The following is a 27,994-nucleotide window of genomic DNA, read 5'->3' as shown; positions in this document are numbered from 1 at the left end:
CGAAATGATATATATAAATAATATTTTTTCTTATAGATTATTTTTTGTCAAAGTGAAAGTGAAAGTAGATTTAGGACAAAGTTCAGGGCAAGCTAGGTTATTATGAAGAAAATATGAAGTTGGAAGATTTTTATGTTTGTGAAGAATTTGGTTTTATGCTGCCTGATCCACTTGTAATTATATATAAATTGTTATCAAAAACCACTTCATAACCTCAAAATATTATGTTGAGACACAAATAACAGGGGCGGATCCAGCCATTTAAAAAGGGGGGGGGGGGTCCCAACCCAGAGTAAAGGGGGGGGGGGGGTGTTTCCAGCTATATGCTCCCATTCAAATGCATTGATCGACCAAAAAGGGGGGGGGTTCCAACCCCCGGAACCCCCTCTCTGGTTCCGCGCCTGAATAAACTTATATAATACATGTAATAGTCTAGTTGCCTCAACCCTTTACCGACCGTGGAAGGGCCGAATAGCCAGTCAAGGTCGTTAAAAACTTCCATTTGTTGTCTCAACCCTTTTGCTGCAAGCTGTTTTTATAGAGGGTAGTAATGCCCTTTACGTCAGGCATCAAACAGTCATTTTCACCTACCGTTGCGTCAAATTGGTTAAAATTTAACCGTGAATCGTCTAAATATCCTTATCGTGATTTGTCAAAAGTGTTAAATGATTATATTTTTTTTTATTGTATAAATTGGTATCACGTTATCATTGTCATCAGCATTGTTTTCGTCGTCATTTTCAACGTCATTCAAAGACAGATGATTTTCGGATAATAACTAGAGGCAGATTAATAGGGTTTTTTCGGAGGGCCTGGGCCCCCCTTTTTGTAGGAAAAATTTGGTTGATTATATAGGCAATTACTGAAACATGACTGGAGCATGCCCCTCTTAGGCAGTCAGTGGAGTGAGTTGACCCCCACTTATAGAAATTTATGGATCCGCCACTGATTACTTTAGTAATTAGTAAATAGAAATCAATAAAATTTTAACACAATACTGTTTATAACCTCAAAAGGAAGGTTGGGATTGATTTTGGGGATTATGGTCCCAAGGCTTAGGAATAAGGGGCCAAAAAGGGGCCCAAATAAGCATTTTTGTAGTTTACAGTCAATAACTTGTGTTTAAGTGTATAAATCTCTCTGAAATTATACCACAAGCTTCCATACTACTAAGTGAGGGCTATGGGGGTTATGGCTTAAATCATTTATCATTAGCAATTAGGGGCAAAAAAGGGGGAAAACAAGGGTTCTTCTGGTTAAAGGACAATTAATACAATTTAAAAGCAGTGTAAGGGAGTTAATCCAATTCAAATATAAAGAATACTGTTATATTTATATAACATATTTATATATATATATATAAATTGCCTAGAGAATCAACCTAACGATGTTAGAGTAGATTTGAATCGTAACTTCCTCCCAAGCACCGGGCTGGAACCTGTACTTTTTATTTCTAACTTCTACGACAACACCACCTAGCATTGCGCAGAGACCCTATCCCCTCCTATATATATATATACGCCTAAAAAAGTGTACACAACAACACCAAATGCAAAAAATAAACTATAAATGTAATTATTTATAAATATTTAGGATAACAGATATCCTTCCTCAGTGAGATTCTGATGTTAAATGAATCATCTTTAAGTCTTCTAAGATTAATCTATTACAATCTTGAAATTTATACAATAAAAAAGTCAAACCGAAACATCAGTTAAGATGCTTGAAACATTCTAAAAATTTGTTAAACATGACATAGGTTATATGGCTTATTACAACAGAGAGTTCAAATGTAAACTTTAAATACGAATAATAATGTGCGATATGAAAACCAGCTGATAAAGCAGGACCGTAACTACCTATGAGGCAGGGGAGGCAAGTGCCTCCCCTGAATTTTCTACACCAACATTTTTTTTTGGAAGTAAAAAAATAAAATATTGACAATATGTACACAAAGAACTTGAATTTATATTATAAACAACACAAGTTAACAGTTTTAACAGTGTTATCATGATACGTAATATCTATCATTTTTCGGATTTTTGATCGAAAGTAAACCGTTTCAGTATTTGTTTTATTTTCAGTTTTTTCGTGTGGCCGTCCGTCTGTTATTCAGTATTGAGGGGGTCAGTATTCGTATGAGAAATCACATGAAACTTTGCTTTCGATAATTTTGAATAAAAACTTAACTATTCACTTTTAGTTGGGGGCTCAATTATTTAAGCCGAGGAAGTTCCTTTTGTATTGTGAATCTTTTAAGATATTGGAAATTCGTTACCGGCTGAATCAGCTGTTGGATCGTTTTTTTTTTAAGTTTCCCGATCGTACGAGAACATTATGGTCAATGCCTCAGTAGTTAAACACTCTCATTTGTTATACCAGGGACTTTCTATACTAAGTATATACTAGACTAGTATAGAAAGTCCCTGGTTGTAGTTATATACATGTCTGTTCAGCTTTCAACAATATTGAAATTCAAGATCCTCGATAAAAAAAAATATATTGCGTTTATAATCTTGCTTTATATGTTTTTTGATGGGTCATTTTCAAAAAATGTCGAATTTTGAAATTGAAAAAATTATTAAAAGTTACTTATTCAAACAACCCTCTACATAAGCAAATCATAACAAACAGTACTTTAAGAACAACATATTAAAAGATGCAATCTTAATGATGTCATACAAGAATATGTTATAACATTTTTTGATCGGTGGTACATTATTTTGTCTATCCTGTTACCATTTTCAAAAGAAATTTTGGGTTATTAAGAAAAGGTTAAGATAAAATGTTAAGCTTGTTTTACGTAGACAATTAGATGGTTTTCAAGAGAATAAACTTCTATATATATTCATTCTGTAATATAATAGATAATTTGCCAATTTTCCAGGTTGTACTGAAAAATGCCTCTAAAAATTGGTTTTCAAAGGTTGTAAAAATTAGCACCAGTAATGCAAGTCTAAGATAGCAATTTATATTGTTCGGCATTTTTTCACCCTTTCAAATAAACCCAACATCAAGTAAATCCCTCATAAGTTAGTTTACTTTTCTCTATATTTCATTGGTAACAGGAACGTACGTTTCTGATATATTACTATATAAAAGTCTATCCTGTTACCTTTTTGTCTATCCTGTTACCGATATCAGTATTGCACCTGCGAATGCTTAATTGGGAAGATTAAGACGTTATAACCTGAAGATGACTTCAAACAACGAAATATTTCATTCGTTTTGCACCTATATGTTAAGATAAAAAAATTAACGACGTTTTTGTCTACAATTGTCTATGCTGTTACTGTAACCATAGCAACCATAGTAACAGGATAGACATAACAGGATAGACAAATTTCTTCGTTTTTGATTGCTGTTGTGAAATAACTACTCCCTTTGGAGAAGTGATTATGTTTTTCTATTGTGAATTTGGTTTCCAACACGTTATTGCACTTTTTACAAATATACTGTTGGTGTATTTAATCAAAATTGGTGGTAACAGCATAGACATAAAAAAAAGTACGCTATATTTTTTTCACTAAATGTCTTGAAATTTCTTTTCTCTACACTGTCGTTCAAGAAACGAGGCGTTTTAAATGTAAAGATTACTTTGCACTTTTGAAATCAACACTGACTGATTCAATATTCATAGGGAGATTAATTTCACGGCTGATATAAGTAGCGGTAACAGGAAAGACATGAACCTCCTGTACGCAGATTCAATTTAGTTTGTAGATAATATGTTACATACAGTGATATAGAAGCTACGAATTTTCGTTAGAATAATATTTAACGTTCTTAAAAAGTCCCTTTTGTAGATATCAAGGCGATCAGAAAATCGCAAAAAGATCATTTGAAATGTGTTTTTCTGACACTGTACGCAGACAAATACCCCCAAAATGGGTCTTAAATGCAGTTTAATCTTATCAAAATAGATGTAAGGTGTGTTTATTATTAATGTTCTGAATCACAAATCCGACAAGCTTTCATTTAAACCATTACAACTGAAATTTCCATTAGAAATAAAAAAGTTAGCATGGGTGTACTGAAAATTCGACATTTTTTGAAAACGACCCTGAACTTACCAGTTTCTAAAAAAAATATCTTTAAATACAGAAAATACAGATAATAATTGTTTGCATGAAAATTGCTCCAAGGATCCAGCAAAACTGATCTTTCTTAAAGTAAGGAAATCGAAGGAAAACGGGTAATTTTAGCCATATCATTTGAGAAAAAATCCAAATTATGATTGTAAAACAATCACTATCGTAAATATGACCCTTTTATTTATGTAAATTATTAGATTTCATCTCATCCACATGAACGTTATTTGTTTACTTGTAACAGGATGTTTTAACTGTAGATATTTGTATTACGCATGCGTGAATTTGGTATCGGGACAACTCGCCCTGTTTACAAGTTCGCCCTTGAAGTTACGAATTTGCAATCCTGCAGACAAGAAGATTTTGTTTTTATATAAATAAAAAGGATATATAAAGTGTTGTCTTTATTCATGGTTTTCCTTTGTCATGTGAATTAGATGCCCTTCGTAACATACATGTGAACCTCCCGTTTAGGAGAAAAAACTCCCGTGTATGAAATTTTTCAGACGCCATATTTGATCATTTCTTACTACTGTACGGGTGTAATTGACACCTGTGTTAAATTTTACCTGAACATCAAAGAAGATGTATAATTATATGGCTTCACTTGACAGCTTGGGTGTCAAACATACTGGTAATCAACGATGTTTACCTCCGGCTAACTGCCGTTGTGTTATCAAAACGATGTGTATTGGGAATATTGAAATACTTTTTTGTTACTTCCCTTTGTTTTATCCTGTTTTCAGTTATTTTGCTTTTAAAAATGTAAATTGTAAAAAGACTATAAATGATTAATATTTTAATCAAATAATCATAAAAGGATGTTGATTAAATGAATTTAAATGATTTTGGACAAATAAAAAAATTAAAATTTATAAATTATTTTAGCAATCTAGACTTCCTTTCAAGGATTAAATTGAAGTTTATATCATAATTTTGTTTACAACATAATGTGGTTTTTAATTAATTTACGATGTTGCAAATATACATGTGGAGCTTATTTCTTTTTTATATGTCTATACATTTACAAATGATAAGGAGATGAAGACATGAACAAAAATATATACAGATGAGATATATAAATATAATGATTCATTTGCTAGCAGTGAACAACCATTTGTCAAAAACAAAACAAAACAAGAGTTGAAACAGATTCTTCTTATTATTTTATTTTATTCAAATAGAGAGGCAATAATGGAACTATAAACATTACAATTTGATGGAAATTTGAAGAAAAAACACAATTTCTACATCATTTGGTTACATTTATGACAAAATTTATGTCGATAAAAAAACATGATGTTTTGACCATTCAGTACTTAACCCTTTCCTCCATAATGACGCTTTTTGACGCCACCCCCTTTACTCCATAATGACGCCTTTTGACGCCTGTGTAGTACCTCAGTTGAAACACTTCGACTACAAAGTGTCTGCAGTAGACTCAATAAAATTTGTATCCAATATGAAAAGGAATATCATAGGAATATTCTACTTAAATTTATTTAATGAAATATTTGTTTTTTGCAATGCATTTTAATACTTTAAAGCCTATTTTCAGCATTTTATTGAAAAATTCTATTTTGTGTTCATTTTTTACAATGGGTTGTGATGATCTTCCAGTTAGGTTACCCTCATTTGGAGTGTTGTTCCCAACCTGTTAAAGGTCCATCTTTGTGCATAATTCAAAATTGGAAATTTCAACAAGCATCTAATATTCTTAATCTGGAAAATAAACCCTGGTCTGCTAGCTTCATGTATATTTTTTCTACCGATTTAATATATAACTAGAATCATGCAAACAGACTTAAGGAAAAGGCATGTAAGTTCATCATACAAATATGACACTTTTTCTAGACAATCCAGATCTTGCAAAATACGTCGCTAAAAATTGTAACCTTTAAAATTGTTGTGCAGTAAAAACCCATATGGGAACTTTCAAAAGTTGGCAGGTATGTAACAAGTCTTACTATTTTTATGCTCCATTTATGGGCAATATGTTTTCTAGTCTGTCCGTCCGTCCTGCTTCTGGTTATAAAGTTTATGGTCGAGGTAGTTTTTGATGAAGTTGAAATCCAATCAACTTGAAACTTAGTACACATGTGTTCCTCTTGATATGATCTTCTTAATTACTGCCAAATAAAAGATTTTACCTAATTTTCATAGTCAACTGAACATAGAAAATGATTGTACGGATGGGAAATCCATGTACTTATGACCTTTTCTTGTTTGAAGAAAAAAAATACATTTTAACGATAATGGAACAAAGCAGCCTGGGTAAGTGGGGCTGCTTTTATGGTAATTCAAGTTACCTTTTATTCACCTTCTTCCACTTCAGAGCTATCAGCTCTTTGATTGCATAAAAGTTGCTTCCAGGTTCAAGCAATACTGATGTTTCTTAAAGTAAGGAAATTGAAGGGAAGCGGGTAATTTTTAGCCAATGACTTCTGAGAAAAAAAAATCGGCGGGGGGCTGCGCCCCCTACACCCTATCAAAGGGGGCTCAATCGGCGGCCCCCAAACCCCTGCCTCCCCGGAATTCGAACCCTAGTTACGGCCCTGTAAAGGTAGCGCTGTTGTCATCATGGACAAATGTGACTACATTCAAGAGGCAGAACGTCAACTCTCTGATGAGAGATTTTATAAGTAATTAGACTCTGACCCCACCCCTCAGTTCAACAAAGAGATCACCACAAACCTGAAAACATGTGTGAACAGGGACATATTGATGAAGACACATGTATTTAAATATTTAAAACCTGAACAATCAAAGCCCCGGGCGTTTCTATCTTCTGCCCAAAATACATAAAGTCAATAATCCAGGTAGACCAATTATTTCTGCCAATGACCACCCTACAGAGAAAATACCAGAATTTATTGACTTTCATCTGAGACCACATGTAGAAAATTTACCATCCTATATACAAGACACAACACATTATCTTAAGAAAATGGAATCTCTGACCCCTCTCTCACCTGAAACGATTCTGTTCTCGCTTGATGTTACCTCCCTCTATACTAACGTCCCCCATGACGATGGTATTGAAGCCTGTAGGGAAGTCTGGAACTCTGGTAACACCTTACATCCACCAACTGAATGTCTCATCCAACTTCTAACTTTAGTATTAAAATGCGATAACTTCACATTCAATAGTGAACACTTCCTCCAAGTTAATGGAACAGCAATGGGAACAAAGATGGCCCAGTCTTACTCCAATATATTTATGGGGAAATTAGAACAGAGAATTCTCAATTCTTCTCTTCATCAATCCCTCTCTTGGTTCTGATTTATCGACGATATTGACATGAAGTGGGACAATATTGAACAAGAACTAAATTTGTTCATTCATCATGCCAACGATGCCCTGATCCCTCAATAAAATTCACATTATATGAAATGTCTGGCTCTAAGATCACATTTCTTGACACTACAATGCAATTGAGGGATGGAAACATCTTTACAGATCTGTATTGCAAGCCCACAGACATTTCAGATTTCAGAAAATAAAACAATTTTTTTTTTTCAAATATTTTTTTCTTTAGGGGATTAATATTCAACAGCAGAGTGTATTGCTCAAAAGCAAATACTTTTTTTAAGTTCATTAGACCACATTCATTCTGTGTCAGAAACCTATGCTATGTCAACTATTTAATCACAATCCAAATTCAAGCTTGAATGTTGTGTCCATACTTGCCCCAACTGTTCAGGGTTTGACCTCTGCTGTAGTGTAAAGCTGCGCCCTGTGGAGCAGCTGGTTCTAGGTTGCATTTCGTGTGCCATAAAAATATGATAGCTCGATGTCTGTGACGTAAGATGTCCAACAGTGACGTTATTTGATGAACGACATCATGCCAACATGACCATTACATTTGGGACACATTGATTAAAAACATAGCACTGTTTTATCTTTGGTTTTTTTTTTTAAAGATACAGCAATAAGGAAAAGTTTGTAAAAATTTAAGCATGGACATGTGTGTCCCTCAGGCACAATGGGTGTGGACACATGTGTCCCTCCGGCAGCAAGAGGGTTAAAAGTAGTTGTCCTGAATTTCTCAATTAATATTAACTTAATATTAATTGAGAACTTCAGTACAACTACTTTTAATGTTAATCTTTAATCTTATAAGTATAAAGTTATTGAGCTTCAATTGAGTTAAAATATGACCATCTGACATATATCATATGAAATCTTAGTTTTTGTTCCAGGTTGCTGTGTTCCTTCAAACTGCTCTTTAATACATTTGGTTGGGCTAAAGATTATATACACTTTAAATTTCCTTGGTTTGTAGTAAAAAAAAATCTTTTGTTTGTTCTTTCAGCGTACCTTACCAGACTATTTTGGACAATGGAATTATCTAGCAGAAAATCTGACAAGTTTGATACTTCAGAAACAGTTAAGGGAAGAAGTAGACAAGGTGTGGAACTATAAAACAAGTACAATTAATGTTTCATTCATATGCAATTACTTGTTTTATTTTCAAAAAACACTTTTCTTTGAGTTTGTGTAGATCAGGGTTTGAAAATCATAGATACTTGTCTTTAAAAAAAATAGTGCCTTACTTCATTAGATTTTTACTGAAATTTGAAGAAAACAAAATTTTTTTTGACTTTTCATATAAATGAAATATCCTATGATATATATATATATATATATATATATGAATATAATATAAGAATAATATATAATATAAAAAGAAAGTTTTTCATCAAATCTATTCAAAATGTGAAAACATTGTTAAATCAAGGGGAGATAACCAAGAAAATATTTTTTACAAAAGTGTGTACAGCAAATTTACTTAATTTTGTTTAAAACAGAAACTTTGGTATTGTCTTCTTCTGTTTTTGGACACTTTTAATGTTTGATATGAAGTTGGTCAATTAATTTAAGCAATCTAGTTATATACATATCTAAATTGTTGCAAAGGCCCCCAAAAAATGCAGCAAAATCTTGAAAAGATATCTAAACTCTTTTCTTCAACTGTATTTTAGATGCCAGTTTTGGATCACAATAAGTTGAAAGGCTACAGACAGTTAAGATTGGCACACCTTCAGTTATCTATGATATCATCTGCTTATATATGGCAGGAGGGAGACAAAGGAGTTCCTAAGGTTTGTATTATATAATTAGATTGTATTTGGCAGGATGGAGACAAAGGAGTTCCTAAGGTTTGTATTATACATCAGGTTATATATTAACAGGATGGAGACAAAGGAGTTCCTAAGATTTGTATGATATAATTAGATTATATATGGCAGGATGGAGACTAAGGAGTTCCTAAGGTTTGTATTATACATCAGGTTATATATTTACAGGATGGAGACAAAGAAGTTCCTAAGGTTTGTATGATATAATTAGATTATATATGGCAAGATTGAGACAATTTACTACAGATCTTATAGATACAAAAAACCATGTAGGAGGAAGATTTCTAAGTATGCAGAAGTGCTATATCAGGTTAAATGATGAGATTTTCTTGAAAAAAATCTTTTTTTAAATATATTTCTCTTGGAAAAAAACTTTTTTTAAATATATTTCTCTTGGAGATATATCTGATTACAAATACAAAGCGAACAGTGAAATATAATTGATACCTTTGGTTAAAAAATATCATCTTGTGAATTGACATTCATAAATGTCCTGAGAAAATATGCTAACTTTTGCAGGTATTACCAGAATGTGTTGCAGTGCCATGGTATAAAGTATCTGAAAAGATTGATATTAAACCTGTTGTTTGTCATCCAGATATGGTACTGTGTAACTGGACACTTTTAGAACCACATAAGTACGTAATATTAGCTAATTATTAATATTTCATTCCATTCTTCATTTCATAATCAGGCTACAAATCTATATTTAGTTTTTGTATTAGTATCTGAAAACCTGTTTTTAGGCAACAGTATTGGTCTACATATAGTAACATGTACTTGAACTTTTGACGTATATACATCAAAATCAAGGGTTTTTTCCTTTAATACGTTTAAAAATATATGACCACATATTCAAGTAAGGTTCTATTCCCATCTGCAGTATCTGATTTAGCAATAGGAAATCAACTTTTTTTTTTATCAAATTCAAATTCCGTCTATTATAGCTATATATATACAGTAACTTGGACTTTTCTTTACCATGATGATCCCCGAAACTTTAGGGATATCAATATTATATTGCAATTTTGATACAAAGTATTTGAGTTAGCATCAGGGAACGAAAATTGACTGAAGGATTGACTGATCAATGGACTGTTAAATACTATAATTAGCACTGTGCTACTTGGTAGTGTGATGTAGAATTATACTTAAGAAATAATTCATGGGGGCTTGAATATATCATGATTTTACCACGGGTTGGCCCTTTATGACAAATATTTTACCCTGAGTGATAGCGAGGGGTAAAATATCGGCATAAAGGGACAATCCGTGGTAAAATACCGATTCTAATAGGACAAATAAGGCAATTGTTTGGATCGAAGCGCTCTAGGTGGAGGAATTATTTGTCGTTCCCATAAATAAACACACTATTAAATTGACGTAAAAGAACGGAGCAAACTGATAACATGACATGCTTTAACTATTTACAATAATGTATTCAGATAGGTTTGGATGATTGTAAATGATAACTTTACTTATTTGTCTTATATGTATACAAACAATGGCTTATATAACACATTTTAACATCGTTTTTTTGCGTTTCCTTGTTGTGATGATTTTCGGTTTCACAAGCATGTATTTTCCCGTAAAATGCTTATATTCTGTGACGTTAGGTAGCTCATTCATAAAAAAGCATATGATGTGGGAGTACGATGGGAACAGCCCAAGCAATATATTCATATTTTACCACGGGTGTGTACTCAAAGCGTTTGTAGGACGTCATGTTAGAATTTTTGATATATCTGGATATAAAAAATTCCTCAAAAAAAATATCATGGTAAAAGTGAATACTAGATATTACCAAACATATATTCAACTTCATCATACAGATACAGTTGAGTCTATTAAATTCTGTCAAGTATTTGATGAGTATTTATAAATATAAACAATTTCTGAATTTAAAAAAAATCCTCTTGTATTGAATGTAAAGAAAATAAAGCAATTAAGAGTTTTTTGTTTTATTTTCAGACCAAGAACATTAGAGTAAGTAAACTATATACTCTGTATGACACAACACCACGTTTGATGATATATGTATATTTCTATGTGTCAATGTTCTTGTATTTGCACTAGCACTGATACGTGAGGATACTTTGCAATTATTATTAATCTGACTCTCATTCACAAGTAGTTATCAGTGTATAATTTTTTAAACTTTGCTTTAATTAAGGTGGTACCCAACACTTTTACTAAAATTAATTTGGCTCGTTTAATTTTCATAAAATTTTGTCAAAGTATATACTTTGACCCTTTAACAAAAATATAAAAATTTCAAAAATTTTGAACCAACCGTTTTGTCAGAAAAATTACACTGGTTATATAGCAGTTTGACAAACACCAATTTTGATCATTGAGAAGCTTAATATTCCTTTTACAACACAATGTAATTAAAACGTTTAGATGACTTTACAGAGTTATCTCCCTGTTGTGTTAGGTACCACCTAAAGTTCTTGAATGTCTAGAACTAAGCCAAGGTCAAAGCAAGAAAGTTTATTCATATACAAAACCTATGTTAATTTATACTGATGTAGAGTCTAGCATATATAACCTTTTAATCACAGCAACAAGACTATCTGTTGAAATCCACATATCTGTTGGTTTGTCTTGTTTGGTTGCTGTCTCATTGACATTTATCTGCCAGAAATTTGATGTCTCTTATTGCTGTGATTAAGTTTTAATTTATCTCACCACTTTCGTTTTCATTTTTATTATTTGGTTTATATTCCCAAACTTATTTTTATTTTATTCTATAAATAGAAACCTACGATGCTTGTATACTTTTCCTGGAGGCATGGATTCTAATTGGTTTTTCATGGTAACAGCTCGTATGGAATTTGATTTTGCTCCTGCACCAAAGGTGATCTTTTTCTATGCTCATTCAATAGGCTCTGTTCAATAAGAATACCAGTTAGCCAAACAATGAATCTTGTTGCTGATCAACTGGTTAAAAAGTTTACACCATAGTTGGAAAGCAATTAAGTGTAGTGTTATAAATATTAAAAATTAATATTTTGGCCCTAAAATTGAAAAAAAGAAAATGATTCAAAAAATTTATAACAATGTGAATTTTATTAATAAACCAACCGGACACTTTCAGTGCAAAATTGTCTGATGTTACTATGGTGTATATGAAAATTGGCATATTTGTCCAAATATTTCCATTCTTCACACACAGCTTTCATATAAAATAGAAATGAGAATCAGCTTTACACAAAAAGATATTCTACTCATATCAAAATGTTTGTAAGATACATTTGTAGCAAAATATCTTCTAGGTTTCAGTTGTTAATCCTATCTGAATATATATAACTAGACCTCAAAATGAGGCTCTTTTGGCAGATTTTGCAGGGTTACACTACATTCAAGAAGTTTTAATGGAAATATGTTAGGCTAAATTCCAAACTATCAATACTGAAATCTGTCAAACTAATGTTATATACCGGTAGTTATGGTAGATTTATAAAACTTTTAATTTTCCAAATTAAAGAGGATTATCTTAACTTCTCTTTCATAATATGAATATGAAAATGTCTGCATAATCACAAAAAGTAATTTGCCCTTTTCAGAATCTAGAGGACTATGGGCATTCTCATTGTTTGTACATCAAAATGAAAATAACATTACTTCATTGGTTGAATTTCTATTGTTTATCACGTTTTAAACCAATCACAACATTTTGGTGTACGCTTTTGGAAATATAACCCAGAATGCTTTAGATTCTAAAACGGTGAATTCACTCTAATCAAAATATAAGCTTCATATATTAATATGATTATTTAGTTGTAAGTTAAAAGTGAGTGTAAAGAAAATGCAAGAAGATGTGGTTAATAATAAAGAAAGCCAACAATACAAATAACTGAAAAGAATCTAGATTCCAAAATGCAATTTAACAATCTTTTAACTTGAGGTATAATGATGCATGAACTTTTTGAGTCAATCTCACTTCATATTTTTTGTTTATTTATTCTTAACTCTCTCTGCCAACAATAAATAAAATATTTAGCTTACGATGAACATGCTTTGTGTATTTATTTTTCAGTATATAATTGATGCTATTAAAGCTTCAGATACAGAAGACACAGAAGCATTGATACAAAATTTGATATTAATCAAACAAGTTATTTTACATATGAAAGAAACACTCAAGAACATGCACGGTATACAAATTTTTTCTAGAAATCAATTTACTAAGGACTCTGAAAGGTCTACAGATATAAATGAAGAAAAAAATACTTGAATTTGATATTCATAATTAAAGAATGTCAGGAAACTGGAAAATTACATCTATGAACAATTGTATAGTAAAGGGTAACCTTATGATCAAATTTAAATTATTGTGATAAATTAGAATACAGCAAATCTTTAAATACTTTGAAAGTTGATAGCATTTCTCATTTTACTAATGAAATAATTTTATATTTAAATATAGTTATTTTATTGATCCAGAATTGGTGTCTGCAGAAGTTTTCTATGACACGCTACGTCCATTTCTTTCTGGGTAAGTTCAGTTTGATATTTGTAACCATTTGCTTTGTGACCAACTTAAGCACTTACTGTGATTTTTTGTTTTATAAAAATGAAACATATACCGTATAAATCGTTAAATAAGCCGCAGGTTTTTTCTCTGTCTTTGTCCCTGCGTGTTATACTCGGGTGCGTGTTATGTAAGTATTATTTTCTGTTTTCAGGACGACGGTGAAAGAAAAAAATATCTGGATTTGTTTTCTGGAGACAGTCAGATTGTCAAGTGCTTGCAGTGACTTGATAAATTGTTAATGTTGCATATTTTGTTATGAATAAATAAATATATTAACTAAATCGTTTGTTTTTATTTCATTCAATCATTGTTGGTTTACAGGAAGTCGATAACCATGTGTTTAGTGTTCATTTCGTAAACAAAGAAAGATAACTGTGTCCATACAGGATATTAATTGTGTATTTATCATCGGTCTCACTAATTAGCGACAACAAGAATTTTAGCGACAACAAGCGTCAACAAGCGACAAGAAGCGACAACAAGAATTATTTTAGCGACAACAAGCGACAAGAAACTATTTAGCGACAAGAAAACATTTTTTTTTTAATTTAAATTAATTATTGCAATAAATATTAAAAGAATATGCAAAAGAAAATAATTTTAGCGACAAGAAAGTCAAAAAAAAATATATGGACCCCAAGGTAGAACCATGTCCTCGTCGTGGGATCTGGAAACACGCTTAAATAATAAAGATGGCAAAGCGTGGCTGAGAGTTCTACAAATAAAGCATCGAATTGACATAACAAGAGTACACTTAGAGCATAGCATTAAGCAAATGAATCAAATATTATATTCCATTATGCCCGCTCCATATATATCCATTCGTTTATTCATACTTTGACTTTGATAAAAACAGATACATACATAATATCTTATACATATTCTTCATATTTAAAAATAAAAAAAGAAGCTCAATCTCTTTCTTCTTCACAAATGTTAAATTTCTTCATCTACCAATATACTAATATAAATTTCACAATCTCTTTCTTCCTCATAAATGTTTCATTTCTTCGTCTATCAAATAAAACATTTTAATTAGACATATCTGCTCGTATATTTTAAAAAAAAACCATTAAATACAAATTTCTTTATTATCTAATAAAAAAAAATGTTTTCTTGTCGCTAAATAGTCTTCTTGTCGCTTGTTGTCGCTAAAATAATTCTTGTTGTCGCTTCTTGTCGCTTCTTGACGCTTGTTGTCGCTAATTAGTGAGACCCTTTATCATAAATATGTAGTTGTTAGTTGATTTAATGTGTTTTAATATAAAATTTTCTAATGAAATAATAAAGAAAGTGATTGTGTGTCTTGCCAATATTACAAGTTTCTTTAAATGACGATGGTGATGCATGTGCTTAAATCGACACTTTAAAGTGCTTCATAAACAAAGAGAGATAATCGTGTTTGAGAAGAGGTACCAAACAGGATAAAATACTGAAGAGTAACTGTTTGTCGTTTTATTGTGTTTCAAAACGAAATATCTTTACGAAATATTATTGGATGTTTAACTAAAAAAAAAAGAATACTAATTTTTATAATTTAATCTGTTAAAACATTTATTTATTGCCGTCTTCTTTTAATCCCCCTTGTCATTGCTCATAACACTTTCATTTCAAAATAGACAATGACTTGCAGAAAGTAAATTGTTTTGTTTGTTGTATTTATCCACAAAATTAAAATTGAAAAATGTTTGTTACGTTCAGAACTTCAACTTTTATTTTATAGACAACAATAAAATTCTTAAGATTGATTTAATTAAAAAAAAATCTTGACTTTTGGGTGAACAGTTTTCACACGTGGGTACAGGTAAGTAGGTCATAATCAAGGTAAACAATGGCAGTTTTATGGCTTGGGTGACCTTTCATGCATACATTTTTAAGATTAATTTAAATCCTTAATGCCAATTCAAACAATAAACAAGCAATCAATACCATACTAATTTTAATCAAAACAACAAGGTTCAATGGACACCCAAGCTGTCAACACATGGCCATTGTTGACAAAAAACATCAAACGAAACTGGCATAATTAAAACAATGAGAAAAGTATAATTATTTTATTACGATTTTTATGCCCCACCTACGATAGTAGAGGGGCATTATGTTTTCTGGTCTGTGCGTTCGTTCGTCCGTTCGTTCGTCCGTCTGTCCCGCTTCAGGTTAAAGTTTTTGGTCGAGGTAGTTTTTGATGAAGTTGAAGTCCAATCGACTTCAAACTTGGTACACATGTTCCCTATGATATGATCTTTCTAATTTTAATGCCAAATTAGAGATTTTACCCCAATTTTACGGTTCACTGATAGAAAATGATAGTGCAAATTTCAGGTTAAAGTTTTTGGCTTCAGGTTAAAGTTTTTGGTCAAGGTAGTTTTTGATGAAGTTGAAGTCCAATCAACTTGAAACTTAGTATACATGTGCCCTATGATATGATCTTTTTAATTTAAATGCCAAATTAGAGTTTTGACCCCAATTTTACGGTTCACTGAACATAGAAAATGATAGTGCAAATTTCAGGTTAAAGTTTTTGGTCAAGGTAGTTTTTGATGAAGTTGAAGTCCAATCAACTTGAAACTTAGTATACATGTGCCCTATGATATGATCTTTCTAATTTAAATGCCAAATTAGAGTTTTGACCCCAATTTTACCGTTCACTGAACATAGAAAATGATAGTGCAAATTTCAGGTTAAAGTTTTTGGTCAAGGTAGTTTTTGATGAAGTTGAAGTCCAATCAACTTGAAACTTAGTATACATGTGCCCTATGATATGATCTTTCTAATTTAAATGCCAAATTAGAGTTTTGACCCCAATTTTACGGTTCACTGAACATAGAAAATGATAGTGCAAATTTCAGGTTAAAGTTTTTGGCTTCAGGTTAAAGTTTTTGGTCAAGGTAGTTTTTGATGAAGTTTAAGTCCAATCAACTTGAAACTTAGTATACATGTGCCCTATGATATGATCTTTCTAATTTAAATGCCAAATTAGAGTTTTGACCCCAATTTTACGGTTCACTGAACATAGAAAATGATAGTGCAAATTTCAGGTTAAAGTTTTTGGTCAAGGTAGTTTTTGATAAAGTAGAAGTCCAATCAACTTGAAACTTAGTATACATGTTCCCTTTGATAAGATCATTCTAATTTTAATGCCAAATTAGAGAATTTATTCCAATTTCACAGTCCTTTAAACATAGAAAATGATAGTGTGAGTGGGGCATCCGTGTACTGTGGACACATTCTTGTTTATTTTAATATGACACAAATAAATATATTCAAAAATACTCTCAACTTTCTCACCAATCTGAAAATAGAAATGAAACAAATTACGGTGTGAGTTACAAAAGGAGAAAATATTCATGACACTATCAGGTCAGTAGAATAAATATACGTTTTCTTCAGTGTGCGCTTAATATTCAGGTGCGTTTTATGTAAGGACAAAAACAATCTTCCCCCCAAAAAACGGCCGTGCGGCTTATAAAACGATGCGCTTTAAATTCGAAAATATACGGTAGTTCACAACTGCATTTTAATTTGAGATTGTGTGCGTAATTCATATGAACATGATGAACCAACAAAGTTTTAGCAACAGTTTATATTTGATAATTGACATCTGTTTTACCTGCATTGTCAAAGGCAAGTCTAGTAAATGCTTTCTGTCTGTCCATCTGTTTAAAAAAACCTGGGTAGGAAACTTTTGTCAAATTTTACAACTCTAATAATGTACAAGGTGCTCGTTAAAGTTAAGTTAAATTTAAAGTAGAGACTAACATATTGGTAAATTTCACCAAAAAACAACTTTTCAGAGATTTATTACCTTAAATTTTAATATTTTAACTCTCAGCCTTCTCTCGAAATTTAATTTTACAGCAGCAGTCAGTCATCATGCCTACATTTAATGCTTTTAAACTTTTAATGATTGTGATTTGCAGAGGCAAATAAGCATTGAAAGAATATTATTATTATAAATAATTATAGTTTTATTTGATGATGCTGCTTGTTGCTATTTAAAGTCATATGAAACCTAAAATTAAAAAAAATTGATGCATATGTCTTTTATAACAAAATGGATAGTTGTCATTATTAATGAAACAATTTTTATAATTAATCATTTACTGCGAGTTTTGTGTTTCCAATCCAATGTCGGTACACTAAATAATTATGATTGACATACTTCGGTAGGCCTGCTACAGATCATTCTAACAACAAAAATAGGCGTGTTATACAAAATTGTGTAGAAAATTCAATTTAGATTTAAAACATAACAAGTTTTAGTGGGGTTGACAACTGAGAAATAGGCATATAACGGAATTTTGCAACCAGCTGCCATTTTTCAAAAATATGAGTTAAGTACCTTGTGTTATATTAAGGTATATATGGAAAAAATTCTGAGGCTAGTGCCTGTGGTGTCAGAACAAAAGTTTGCATGAACAATAAAAAACCAAACTGATGCAATTACTTACAACTTGCTTTTTCAGCTTAATATAGATATTGATATTTTAGACTAAATAAAAATCATCTAGTTTAGGATTTAAATTCTGTCTATCTTTTTATAGATGGGGAGGAGAAGGATCCCCATTTCCTGAAGGCTTGATTTATGAAGGTATATCTGAAGAACCTATACAGGTAATCATGTTTCTAGTTGTTATTTCTGCATTTAACTTGCCATTCTGGTTAGTAATTGTTTCATAAAATATTTTTTTTTCATTGTCAACATTCTTAACTTAGTAGGTTTGTCTACTTTGTATATTGAACTGCTTTCTCAACTTTGATGAACAGTTTTGATTACTTAAACACTTATTTTATTAAATTTATTATTGCTGGATATATTATTCGATGCTTTCAAACTAAAACTAAAGGAAAACATGTATTTATTAGTGAACTAGTGCCACTTAGTATCCCAATTTTAAGAGACCAATAGAAATTCACTGATACAATAAGGCAGTACTTGCATAAATAAGACAAATGTCAATATATAAATTCATGTGACACTATTGTGTGGTGAGTGTCTTGCTGTGTTTTGGTGTCCACTGTAGCCATTTGAGGGGGGATGAATAAATGATTAGACAAAAACAAATCTGATTTAAAATTTAGTGCTACTGCATAACTAAAGGCAGATATGGGTATACATCAATGAGATATAAACACAATTTCATAAAAATCAAAAGACATCTAGAGCGACAGTTGTGTTAATATTTGGGTATACATTTACAATTAATTCTCCATAGGCGGTAATGGTAACGTTTTCCTCCGTTGCTCAGTCCATATTGTTTACTTGAACATGTATGATGGCTCATATCAAAGCTGATACATTTATACATGTCTGGTTAAATTTTCGGGGTGGCAAGTGAGATAACTTTTTTCGCAAATTGCTGGACCCCGGAAGATGGTGAAAAATGTCGCTCTCCTGATGAAATAATCACAAAATTCTGATCACAAAATTCAATAAAAAAATTGTCCTTTCTAATAATTTATTTCAGGTCAAATCTACATATTTCTTTTCTCATCACATCAGATCTATAAAACAGTTTTTATTGTTCATTTATGTCCATTCTTAAAATCACAGCATCCACAATTGTATGGCGGACTAATATTTTTTTTTAATTACGTCATCTGAGTTCCTCATCTCAAGGTCTATAAGGGATCCTGACCCATATTGAAATCCATACTTCTGATTTTTCCAAATATTTTTATGTGATCATCATCGGTATAACATTCTGAATAAATCTGTGTATTTTTGTCCATTTCTGAAAAAAAAATAAAGTTGTTTTAGCACTATAAGGCAATGACACTTTCGTCGCTATATTCATTTATTTTGAATACAATGTGTATGTATAATTAATTTCTTCCAGAATACCTTCACTAGTCAAAACAAGGACAAAACTTCTGATTATAACCTTTAATTACAATACACAGACCCTGTTAAAGCATTCTATATGCAAAAATGAAGATTTTATAAAAAAAAACCAACACCAAAATAATTATTCTTACTAGTGGAAATCTGGTATTTAAAACTGTGGAAAGCACTCTAAACTACTGGGCAAGTCATCCTTATCATATAATTAGAGTGCAATATAGTGCAAATTTTCAAAACTTGTCCTTTCACATAATTCTATTTGAGAAAAAATGTTTTTAACATGTTTTTAACATGAAAACCTTTTATCAGTGAGAAATCCACATGAGGTTTTAAAGAAAACATTGTGACATCACATGTATTATGGCGTCATTAAATAACGACAGATCAAAATAGTGCTAAATATAGTTTGCAGTGTTACATGAGAAACAGTTGCCGCAAGATTTAACTCGAAATATTGAGTCGAAACGATCTGTAACTAAGCCTTTTCATTTAATACCAAGACCATAGCAACAGTTTTCATATTTGCATATTTTTAACATACCGACTGTAATTTCAATTGCATAAATACCATAAATAAACAATTTAGACCTTGCCTAATAAAACAAAATGCTGACCAGTTATTCAGGACTTTTTAAAACCTCTAGTTTGCCATCTCAGGTTTAAAAGTAATGATATGTCTGGAACTGAAATAAGACAAAAAAATTACTCAGGCTGGGTTATCATTTGATTTAAATACATAAGTATTATTGAGAGAGAAAAATCTTATTCTTATAAGTTTAATCACAAAGAAAGACAAATGCTTCTCCCTTGTGGCTTAGTCACCTTCATTTAAACCTTTTATATTAGAAGCAATGAGTAGTAGCTAACTAGCTTAATAGTTGAATAGGTGCAGAAATTTTGTTTTCAAAAAGGTTTGACCCTCCCCCTTTTTCACTGAGAAATGACAATATCTTTTGTTTTGCTCAAGTGCATTAAAAATAATAATTCATGATTTTCTTAAAACATGTACATGTTTTTTCTGTTTTTTTGCATATGATATATACTGACCAGGGGTCAAATCATTGGATAAAAGCACATGCAATGATGTATCTCACTTTACTTGTATGAAGTGTGTTATCTCCCTTGATTATCAGGTATTCCTGAAGACCGAAGTGATAATTACATAACAAAGACTATATTGTGTCATGTTTACTTACAATTTAATAATATTTAAAAGTTATTTCTTGCCTTTTTCAATATAGTAAACAAATTCCTTTCGGATCTCTCGGAAGTAAACAAAGTTATGATTGTGCCTAAAAAAAAGTATTCAGCCCCGTGCCAGTAATGCATTTTAAAAGCGAAAATTTCATTGAGTTTTTGCTGATCTTTATCAATAATATTTACTTTAAACCATTTATAATAACTAGGTATAAATAAAAAACTACTAACCATCATTTTCGGTGGTGTACAAGGTGAAATCATCCATAAATCAGCCTGAAAAGTTCTGGAATTAAGCTTCTAAATTGGGTCAACATTTACAATTAATTCTCCATAGGCGGTAATGGTAACGTTTTCCTCCGTTGCTCAGTCCATATCGTTTACTTGAACATGTATGATGGAAGCTGATACATTTATACATGTCTGGTTAAATTTTCGGGGTGGCAAGTGAGATTACTTTTTTCGCAAATTGCTGGACCCCGGAAGATGGTGAAAAATGTCACTCTCCTGATGAAATAATCCCAAAATTCTGATCCCAAAAATCAATAAAAAAATTGTCCTTTCTAATAATTTATTTCAGGTCAAATCTACATATTTCTTTTCTCATCACATCAGATCTATAGAACAGTTTTTATTGTTCATTTATGTCCATTTTTAAAATCACAGCATCCACAATTGTATGGCGGACTAATATTTTTTTTTAATTACGTCATCTGAGTTCCTCATCTCAAGGTCTATTAGGGATCCTGACCCATTTGGCATAATTACAAAAAACATACCTTACTTCCTATATTGTTGGACATTCCACTGCAAGAAGATTATAGTATATGCCCTGGTTTAATCAGTATATATGTTACAGATGTCTGGAGGCAGTGCGGCACAGAGTTCAACATTACAGTGTTTAGATGCAGCATTTAGTGTACAACATGAAACAAGTAATAAATGTGATAGTTTTCTCTCTATGACTCATCTGATCTTTTCCACTAGCCAGTTGTTTCTTTAAAACTTGATAACTCATATATGAAATGTTACATGATCTATTTGATTTATTGAATGTAAAATTCAAAAGAAGTGGATTTAGCAGGGTTAATACACATATGTTCTGATTTTTAAATACGAACCAACAACTCTTCATAAGGTAATTAGAACAAATGGAGAAGATGTCCATAGGACACAGATAATGCCTCCATATCCATATATAAAACGTTATAGAGCGAAAACACTAGAGACCTGCAAAAGGGATTCCACCCTAATTCTAACTTGATCTGTGTTTAATGATAATGACCAGTATGAAAATTTCATAACATTTGGATGAGGCAAACTAAAGTTAGAGAACGGAAACAAAATATATATACAAAGTGATTTACTTGACCTATTTAAATAATAAGAAATGTAGCTTAATATGGATTGTTTTATGAATACTGATATATGAAAGATAAATATTTTTGATTGATGGCTCATTAAGAACTTAATTTATTCGGTCTGAAATTGGATTGGACTTAAGATGCGTGCATTGGCATTGGTTATTGAAACTTTTGCTTAATATAGAGAACCTTTTATTTTGTTTGATTGGAACAGACTTACAAAGATCTAAATAAGTTTTTGGATTTCCATTTGATAGTTGTAAGCTAAGAGTGTAAGACACTCAGTATACAGACAATTTTTCAGGGAAAGTGTGATTTATGTCAATCAGTTGTTTATTAAATTCAATATTTTTTGCGTTATCATAGGTATACAGAAATTTCTTTTGAAGATGAGGGACCACATGCCAAGTGCTCACAAAAAGTTTATAGAAACCATATCTGAAAAATCTAGTATCAGAAGTTATGGTATGTGTTTACCATTTATACGTTCTCAATCTGAAAAAAAAAATATTGCACAAGAATTAGATAATCATTCACAAAAAAGAAACAAGACAAAAATATTTAGGTTTATTAGCATGCATGTGTAATTAAATGAAGACATTGAAGTATTTAAAGAAGTTAAAATATATCTGCAATGAATGAATCTGTTTGAGTTGTTTTTACAGCAATGAATGCAAAATATTGCTTTACACTCATTTCAAAATGAAAATAAAGAAAAGTCTTTTCTTCTTTTTCAGTTCAGAAATCAGATGATAAAGGGCTCAAACAATGCTTCAATCAGGTACTGGAGGCAATGATTGATTTCAGAAGCTATCATCTACAAGTGGTTACAAAGTATGTAGTTCTTGTCCTAAGTTATTATAATTAATTCCTATTATTATGGAAAAAAATATTTTATGCATTTTTTATTAGCTTTGAATATTGTATTTCTAATCTAAGTCAAAAAGAAAAGAAGGGAGACAATAAGTGCATAGAAAAGGCAGATGACAAGTTACTTTTCTCCCTCACTTTTTCAACCAATCATTTTTAAAAGTCAAAACTTAAGACAACAAAATTCATCATTACTGTTGTTTGATGTCATATTTTACTTTTTTTTCTCCCTTCCTTCCCCAAAAAGCATAATTTAAAAAACTGAATGAATGACTATCACATTTGCATAATTCTATGTGAAACACTTTTTGTATGCTAATTGTGTAATTGTTATTTTAGGTATGTTGTTATTATGTCAAACAGACAAACAAGGAACCAGGATTATGAGTCTTTATCTAAAAAGGGAACAGGAGGTACTAGTAAGTATTTCATATGGTTATTTTTGCAGCTTCACATAAAACTGACAATAATTTGCTCAGGATGATTTTCTTTCAAGTACTTTTATTCTGGAAGACTCCTGTGATGTCATTATAAACACGTTAAACTAGCACTGCCAGCAAATGCTCTCAAAAAGTGCACATTTATTCAGAGAAATTATTAGCTGATTCCTTATTAGATTTATTTCCCTTTGTAAATAATTTTTACCATTTTTGTGCCGTTTTGCCTTATTTCTTAAAAGTAATAATAGATAGATAGAAACTTAAATTTGCAAAATTGTTGGAGTTATTGCCCTTTAATGACATTTTTTTACCACTTTCTCGTATTTGTCTGACATGATGAAATGAAAACAGATAAAAAGACAATTTTAATCAAAGAAATTGTCAGGGAGGCAATTTCTACTAATAAGTCAAATTTTGCCTTCTTTTGGCAAGAGTTTTCAATAAAGGAAAAGGTACGATAAGGCCTCCCTATTTTCTCATTTTCTAAATTTTGCTTTGGCAAGCTTCTTATTACGTTAAAGTATTTCCTTAGGTTTGAAATTTGTTTGAATGAACTTCAAAACCATTAATTTCAGAAAATGGGAGAGGTAAGGGGGTAAAAGGGCATCAAAAACACAAAAAAGAAGTAAAAATACCGATTTTGACCATTGTTTCTTAAAATTTAATAGCGTGCGCCTACCTGACCCAGACAGCAAAAACAGTTCTCATGACATTGGAATAAAAAAAATCCTGGGTCACTTTGGTGCAGGCACTAAAAAAATAACAATTTGTTGTAAAATCACCTGCAAAATCAATAATAATTACAATATTTGAATAATAACAGAAAGTTAACCCCCCTCACCTCACCCACTTGCGAAAAATTTGTGGTTTTAAAGTTCATCACTATCAAACTTCAAACATCAGGGAATGTTTTAACATAATAAGTAGCTTTCCAAAACAGAATTTGAAAAAAGAGAAAATAGGGAGGCCAATAACAGGCCTTATTGTACCTTGTCCTTTGTGATATTCACACAGAAATTGGCATTATAAGTGTATGTAATCTTTATAACAAAGGACATTTACGGGGGAAAAAAATTGATGGAAATTTCAATGAGACAGCAATCAAACAACAAAATCAGTCTCCTTAGTCAACAAGAGATGACCAAAATCTACCAAAGTCTTCAGACAGACACAAAAACTAAATTGTGAATACTACAACCTATTCCATCTTATTGCAAATGAAATCAACTTTTCCTTGGAAAACTACCTGTTCATTTTGGGTATTGACATTGCTGTTAACAGAATGTAGAATTGCTGTCTTGCTTTTTCAAAATACAATGTAAATGTTGTAGGCTTGACAAAAATACAGCCTTTAATCTTTTTAAAAATCATCCTGCATGTTTAAAATGTTATTTTGTATGCTAGTCATATTTTCATATCTATAAATTCTGGTGTTTGATATCTGTCATTTCTGGAAGACAATCATCTATATCCTTATCATATGATATATTTTTTTTAGGTTTACTTCCATTCTTAAAGAGTATAAGACAGTCAACAACAGAAAAGCTGGTTGAACAAGGAAATTAAGGGCATGCGATACAGTTTTAATCCCGCATTTAAATTTGGATGAAAATTTGCATGTAGGCTATTTTTTACATGATTAAATCAAATATGTAATTGAAAATATATCTTCATATGCTACTTTTTGAGTAAATTGAGGTTCAAATTTCAGATATTTCCTAAAAATACGGATTGGTGGACATATTTCTTCTTTCGATCGAAATACATAACTATTTTGTTTTAAAAGATAAACAGGATCTGTTTTTTGTTAAATTATTTGTAATGCATGTGTTATATGAATATTGCATAAATTTGTACGTTTTATTTTTACAAATAACTCAAATTTATCAAATGATCATGAATGTAGGAAAAAAACATCATTTTTTGCTGTATATTAATCAAATTTAAAAAAATTGCACTATTTACGTTTTCATGAAAATTGGTACACATAATCTTCTTACGTAATCAAACCAAATGTCATTTTAAAAAAGAGGGATCCATGAAGTTGTTTTCAAGTTAAATCAGTTTAAATGATAAAAATCAGCCAAAAACTACATCTTTTCCTGATAAGTCACTGTTTGACGAAAATAACAATTTACGTTGCAACTGCATTACTTAATTTGCAATTGTATTGTATGCCCTTAAATGTTAATTCTTATAATTGTATGATCACAGTTTAAGTGACACATGGTTAAAACATTTGAGCGGCATTAATTAGACCAAGGACAAATGTTCAAACTTTTATATTTTGATTCAACAGAACATTATCAGTATTTTGGAAATGATTAAAGGGACCAACATGAGAATAAATTAATTTATTACAGTGCTTATCCAGTGACCTTTGGGGTATCACAATAGCAATGGCCAAAACAGTTTACCAAATTGCAGTTAGATTTCTTCTCCGATTAACTGATCAACTGGTAAAATGTTTTAGCAGATTGCTCAAGTGAAATGTTGTTAGTATGAAGTGAGTGCTGTGAAATCAAAGTAATACTTACCATCCAGATCCAGTTAGTTAATATCTTTGTCATTTGTTTTAATCACAAAAATGACTTACTATAGTATGAGTCACTGAATAAGAAGGTCTAATTTTGACATGGAAACTTCTATCATAAATAGATTTTATAAATAAATAGTTCAAACCGTTGTTTTGTAGATGTATATTTTATAGCTTTGTCTTCTAAGACAAAGTTATTGTGTAATTATGATTCGTATAATATTTTCTATACAAATTACTGATCTACTGGCATTAAAGGGAAATAATTTTTATTGAATTATTGTACAATAAAAAATTAATCAATGATACCTGGCTTCTGATTTTGCCTACAATCTTTTTCAAAATTTTAATCATCTTAAAAATAAATTTCATTGTTTCTTTTCAAAACAGAGGATAAAAGTTTAATAATCATAAAAGTATTGTACAAACAAATTAAATGAGGAAAGTTGATATTTGTCAGACAAAAATTGTGACAACATTTTGCTGATTTTCAGTAATGTAAATTATTTCCCTTTAATGGTAGCAGATAAGTAATTGCTTTAGAAAAAAAAATCCAAATTACAATTATGCACTAACTTGTTGTTGGAAAACGGAGCTATTAATTATAGACTTACAAAACAATGTTTTCAACTATTTATTTATAAAATCTATTTATGATAGAAGTTTCCATGTCAAAATTAGACCTTCTTATTCAGTGACTCATATTATAGTAAGTCATTTTTGTGTTTGAAACAAATGACAAAGATATCAACTAACTGGATCTGGATGGTAAGTATACTTTTGATTTTACAGCACTCACTTCATACTAACAACATTTCACTTGAGCAATCTGCTAAAATATTTTACCAGTTGATCAGTTAGTTGGAGAAGAAATCTAACTGCCATTTGGTAAACTGTTTTGGCCATTGCTATTGTGATACCCCAAAGGTCACTGGATAAGCACAGTAAATTGATAGTCAAACCAGCTTCAAAGATCATCTTTTTAAGTGAAAACATGTCATGTCAGGCTCTAAATATCCTGCTTTTGCAATACCAATACATTTTGAACCTCATTTAAAGTTCAATTTGTCTTGTAATGTCAGTATTCTCTGGTCATAACAGTGACTTTTATAAAGATTCTACTGTAGTGATTGTTTTTGTAAGGGGCAATAGTTTAAAAAAAATGTTTTACTATTTACATTTGATAATTAAATGTTTTTTCTCTTATGAAATGTATTTTTAAATGAACAAAGAAATGTTCTTTTATACAAAGGATAAAAGATGCATGCTTTCATTATCATTGGAAGGGAACTAACATTTTGATATTTCTGCCAAATAAAATTAATTTTACCTTGTATGTGTATTTTTATTAAATATAACATGCTTTTATTTACATTGCTGAGGGATTCTGGGAAGATTTTTTATCTTTTAATTGATCGATTGTTTTTTATTGTCCAGTGGAAAATATTTTATGTATGTTCATGACACATGGCTATATATATATACATCACCATCAAGTCAAATGTGAGAGCAATTTTGGTCTAATTTATAAATGCTGCAAAGCCAAATAGACATCTATTCAGGCTTTAGAAAAGGTTTTACTTCTGTATGTGAGAAGTCCTTGGATGACTATCAAATACAATGATTAGTGCAGCTGCTGATGTTAAAGAGCTTTAATTTAATCATGAACTGCAAACAATCATTTTACAATGTATTATTTTTTATATGTACATGACTTTTTTTTATTCTATTCTAATAATATATTGAACTATATTTTTGTTGATTAACTATTTGTAAATGTCTGTTTTTGTCTGTCTTGTATAAGAGTACCTCAGGGAAGATTGTTTTTGCTATCTGTTTAATCTCTTGAAATAAAGAATTTATCATCATCTTTAGTTATTCATCTAATGTTGACCTTATTTATGGTTCAAGTTAAGTTTTAATGGTAAGTATGAAAATAAGAAGATGTGGTATGATTGCTAATGAGACA

The 27,994-nt window shown here is 30.8% G+C and overlaps 1 protein-coding gene and 1 long non-coding RNA gene across 2 annotated transcripts; one reads left to right on the top strand and one right to left on the bottom strand.

Moving 5' to 3' along the window:
* Positions 1–26: 26 nt before the first annotated feature.
* LOC143045635 (indoleamine 2,3-dioxygenase 2-like) lies at positions 27–27,894 on the top strand. Its single transcript, XM_076218261.1, has 15 exons — positions 27–173; positions 8,408–8,503; positions 9,078–9,197; positions 9,753–9,871; positions 11,205–11,219; positions 11,994–12,093; positions 13,276–13,393; positions 13,683–13,734; positions 18,318–18,387; positions 21,675–21,750; positions 22,546–22,644; positions 22,917–23,013; positions 23,389–23,468; positions 24,988–25,851; positions 26,971–27,894. Exons 1-14 carry the CDS (start codon positions 114–116, stop codon positions 25,053–25,055), a joined length of 1,170 nt encoding a protein of 389 aa, XP_076074376.1. The 5' UTR covers positions 27–113; the 3' UTR covers positions 25,056–25,851; positions 26,971–27,894.
* LOC143045638 (uncharacterized) lies at positions 18,924–21,568 on the bottom strand. The gene is made up of 3 exons (XR_012968987.1): positions 21,047–21,568; positions 20,233–20,301; positions 18,924–19,508 (listed from the first exon to the last, which is right to left on the bottom strand). It is a non-coding gene; the product is annotated as an uncharacterized LOC143045638 (long non-coding RNA).
* Positions 27,895–27,994: the final 100 nt, after the last annotated feature.

The sequence above is a fragment of the Mytilus galloprovincialis genome, chromosome 9 (assembly GCF_965363235.1).
Source record: "Mytilus galloprovincialis chromosome 9, xbMytGall1.hap1.1, whole genome shotgun sequence".
Lineage (NCBI taxonomy): Eukaryota > Metazoa > Mollusca > Bivalvia > Mytilida > Mytilidae > Mytilus > Mytilus galloprovincialis.
Note: the sequence above shows the minus strand (reverse complement) of the source record. Positions and strands in the feature narration are given on the sequence as shown.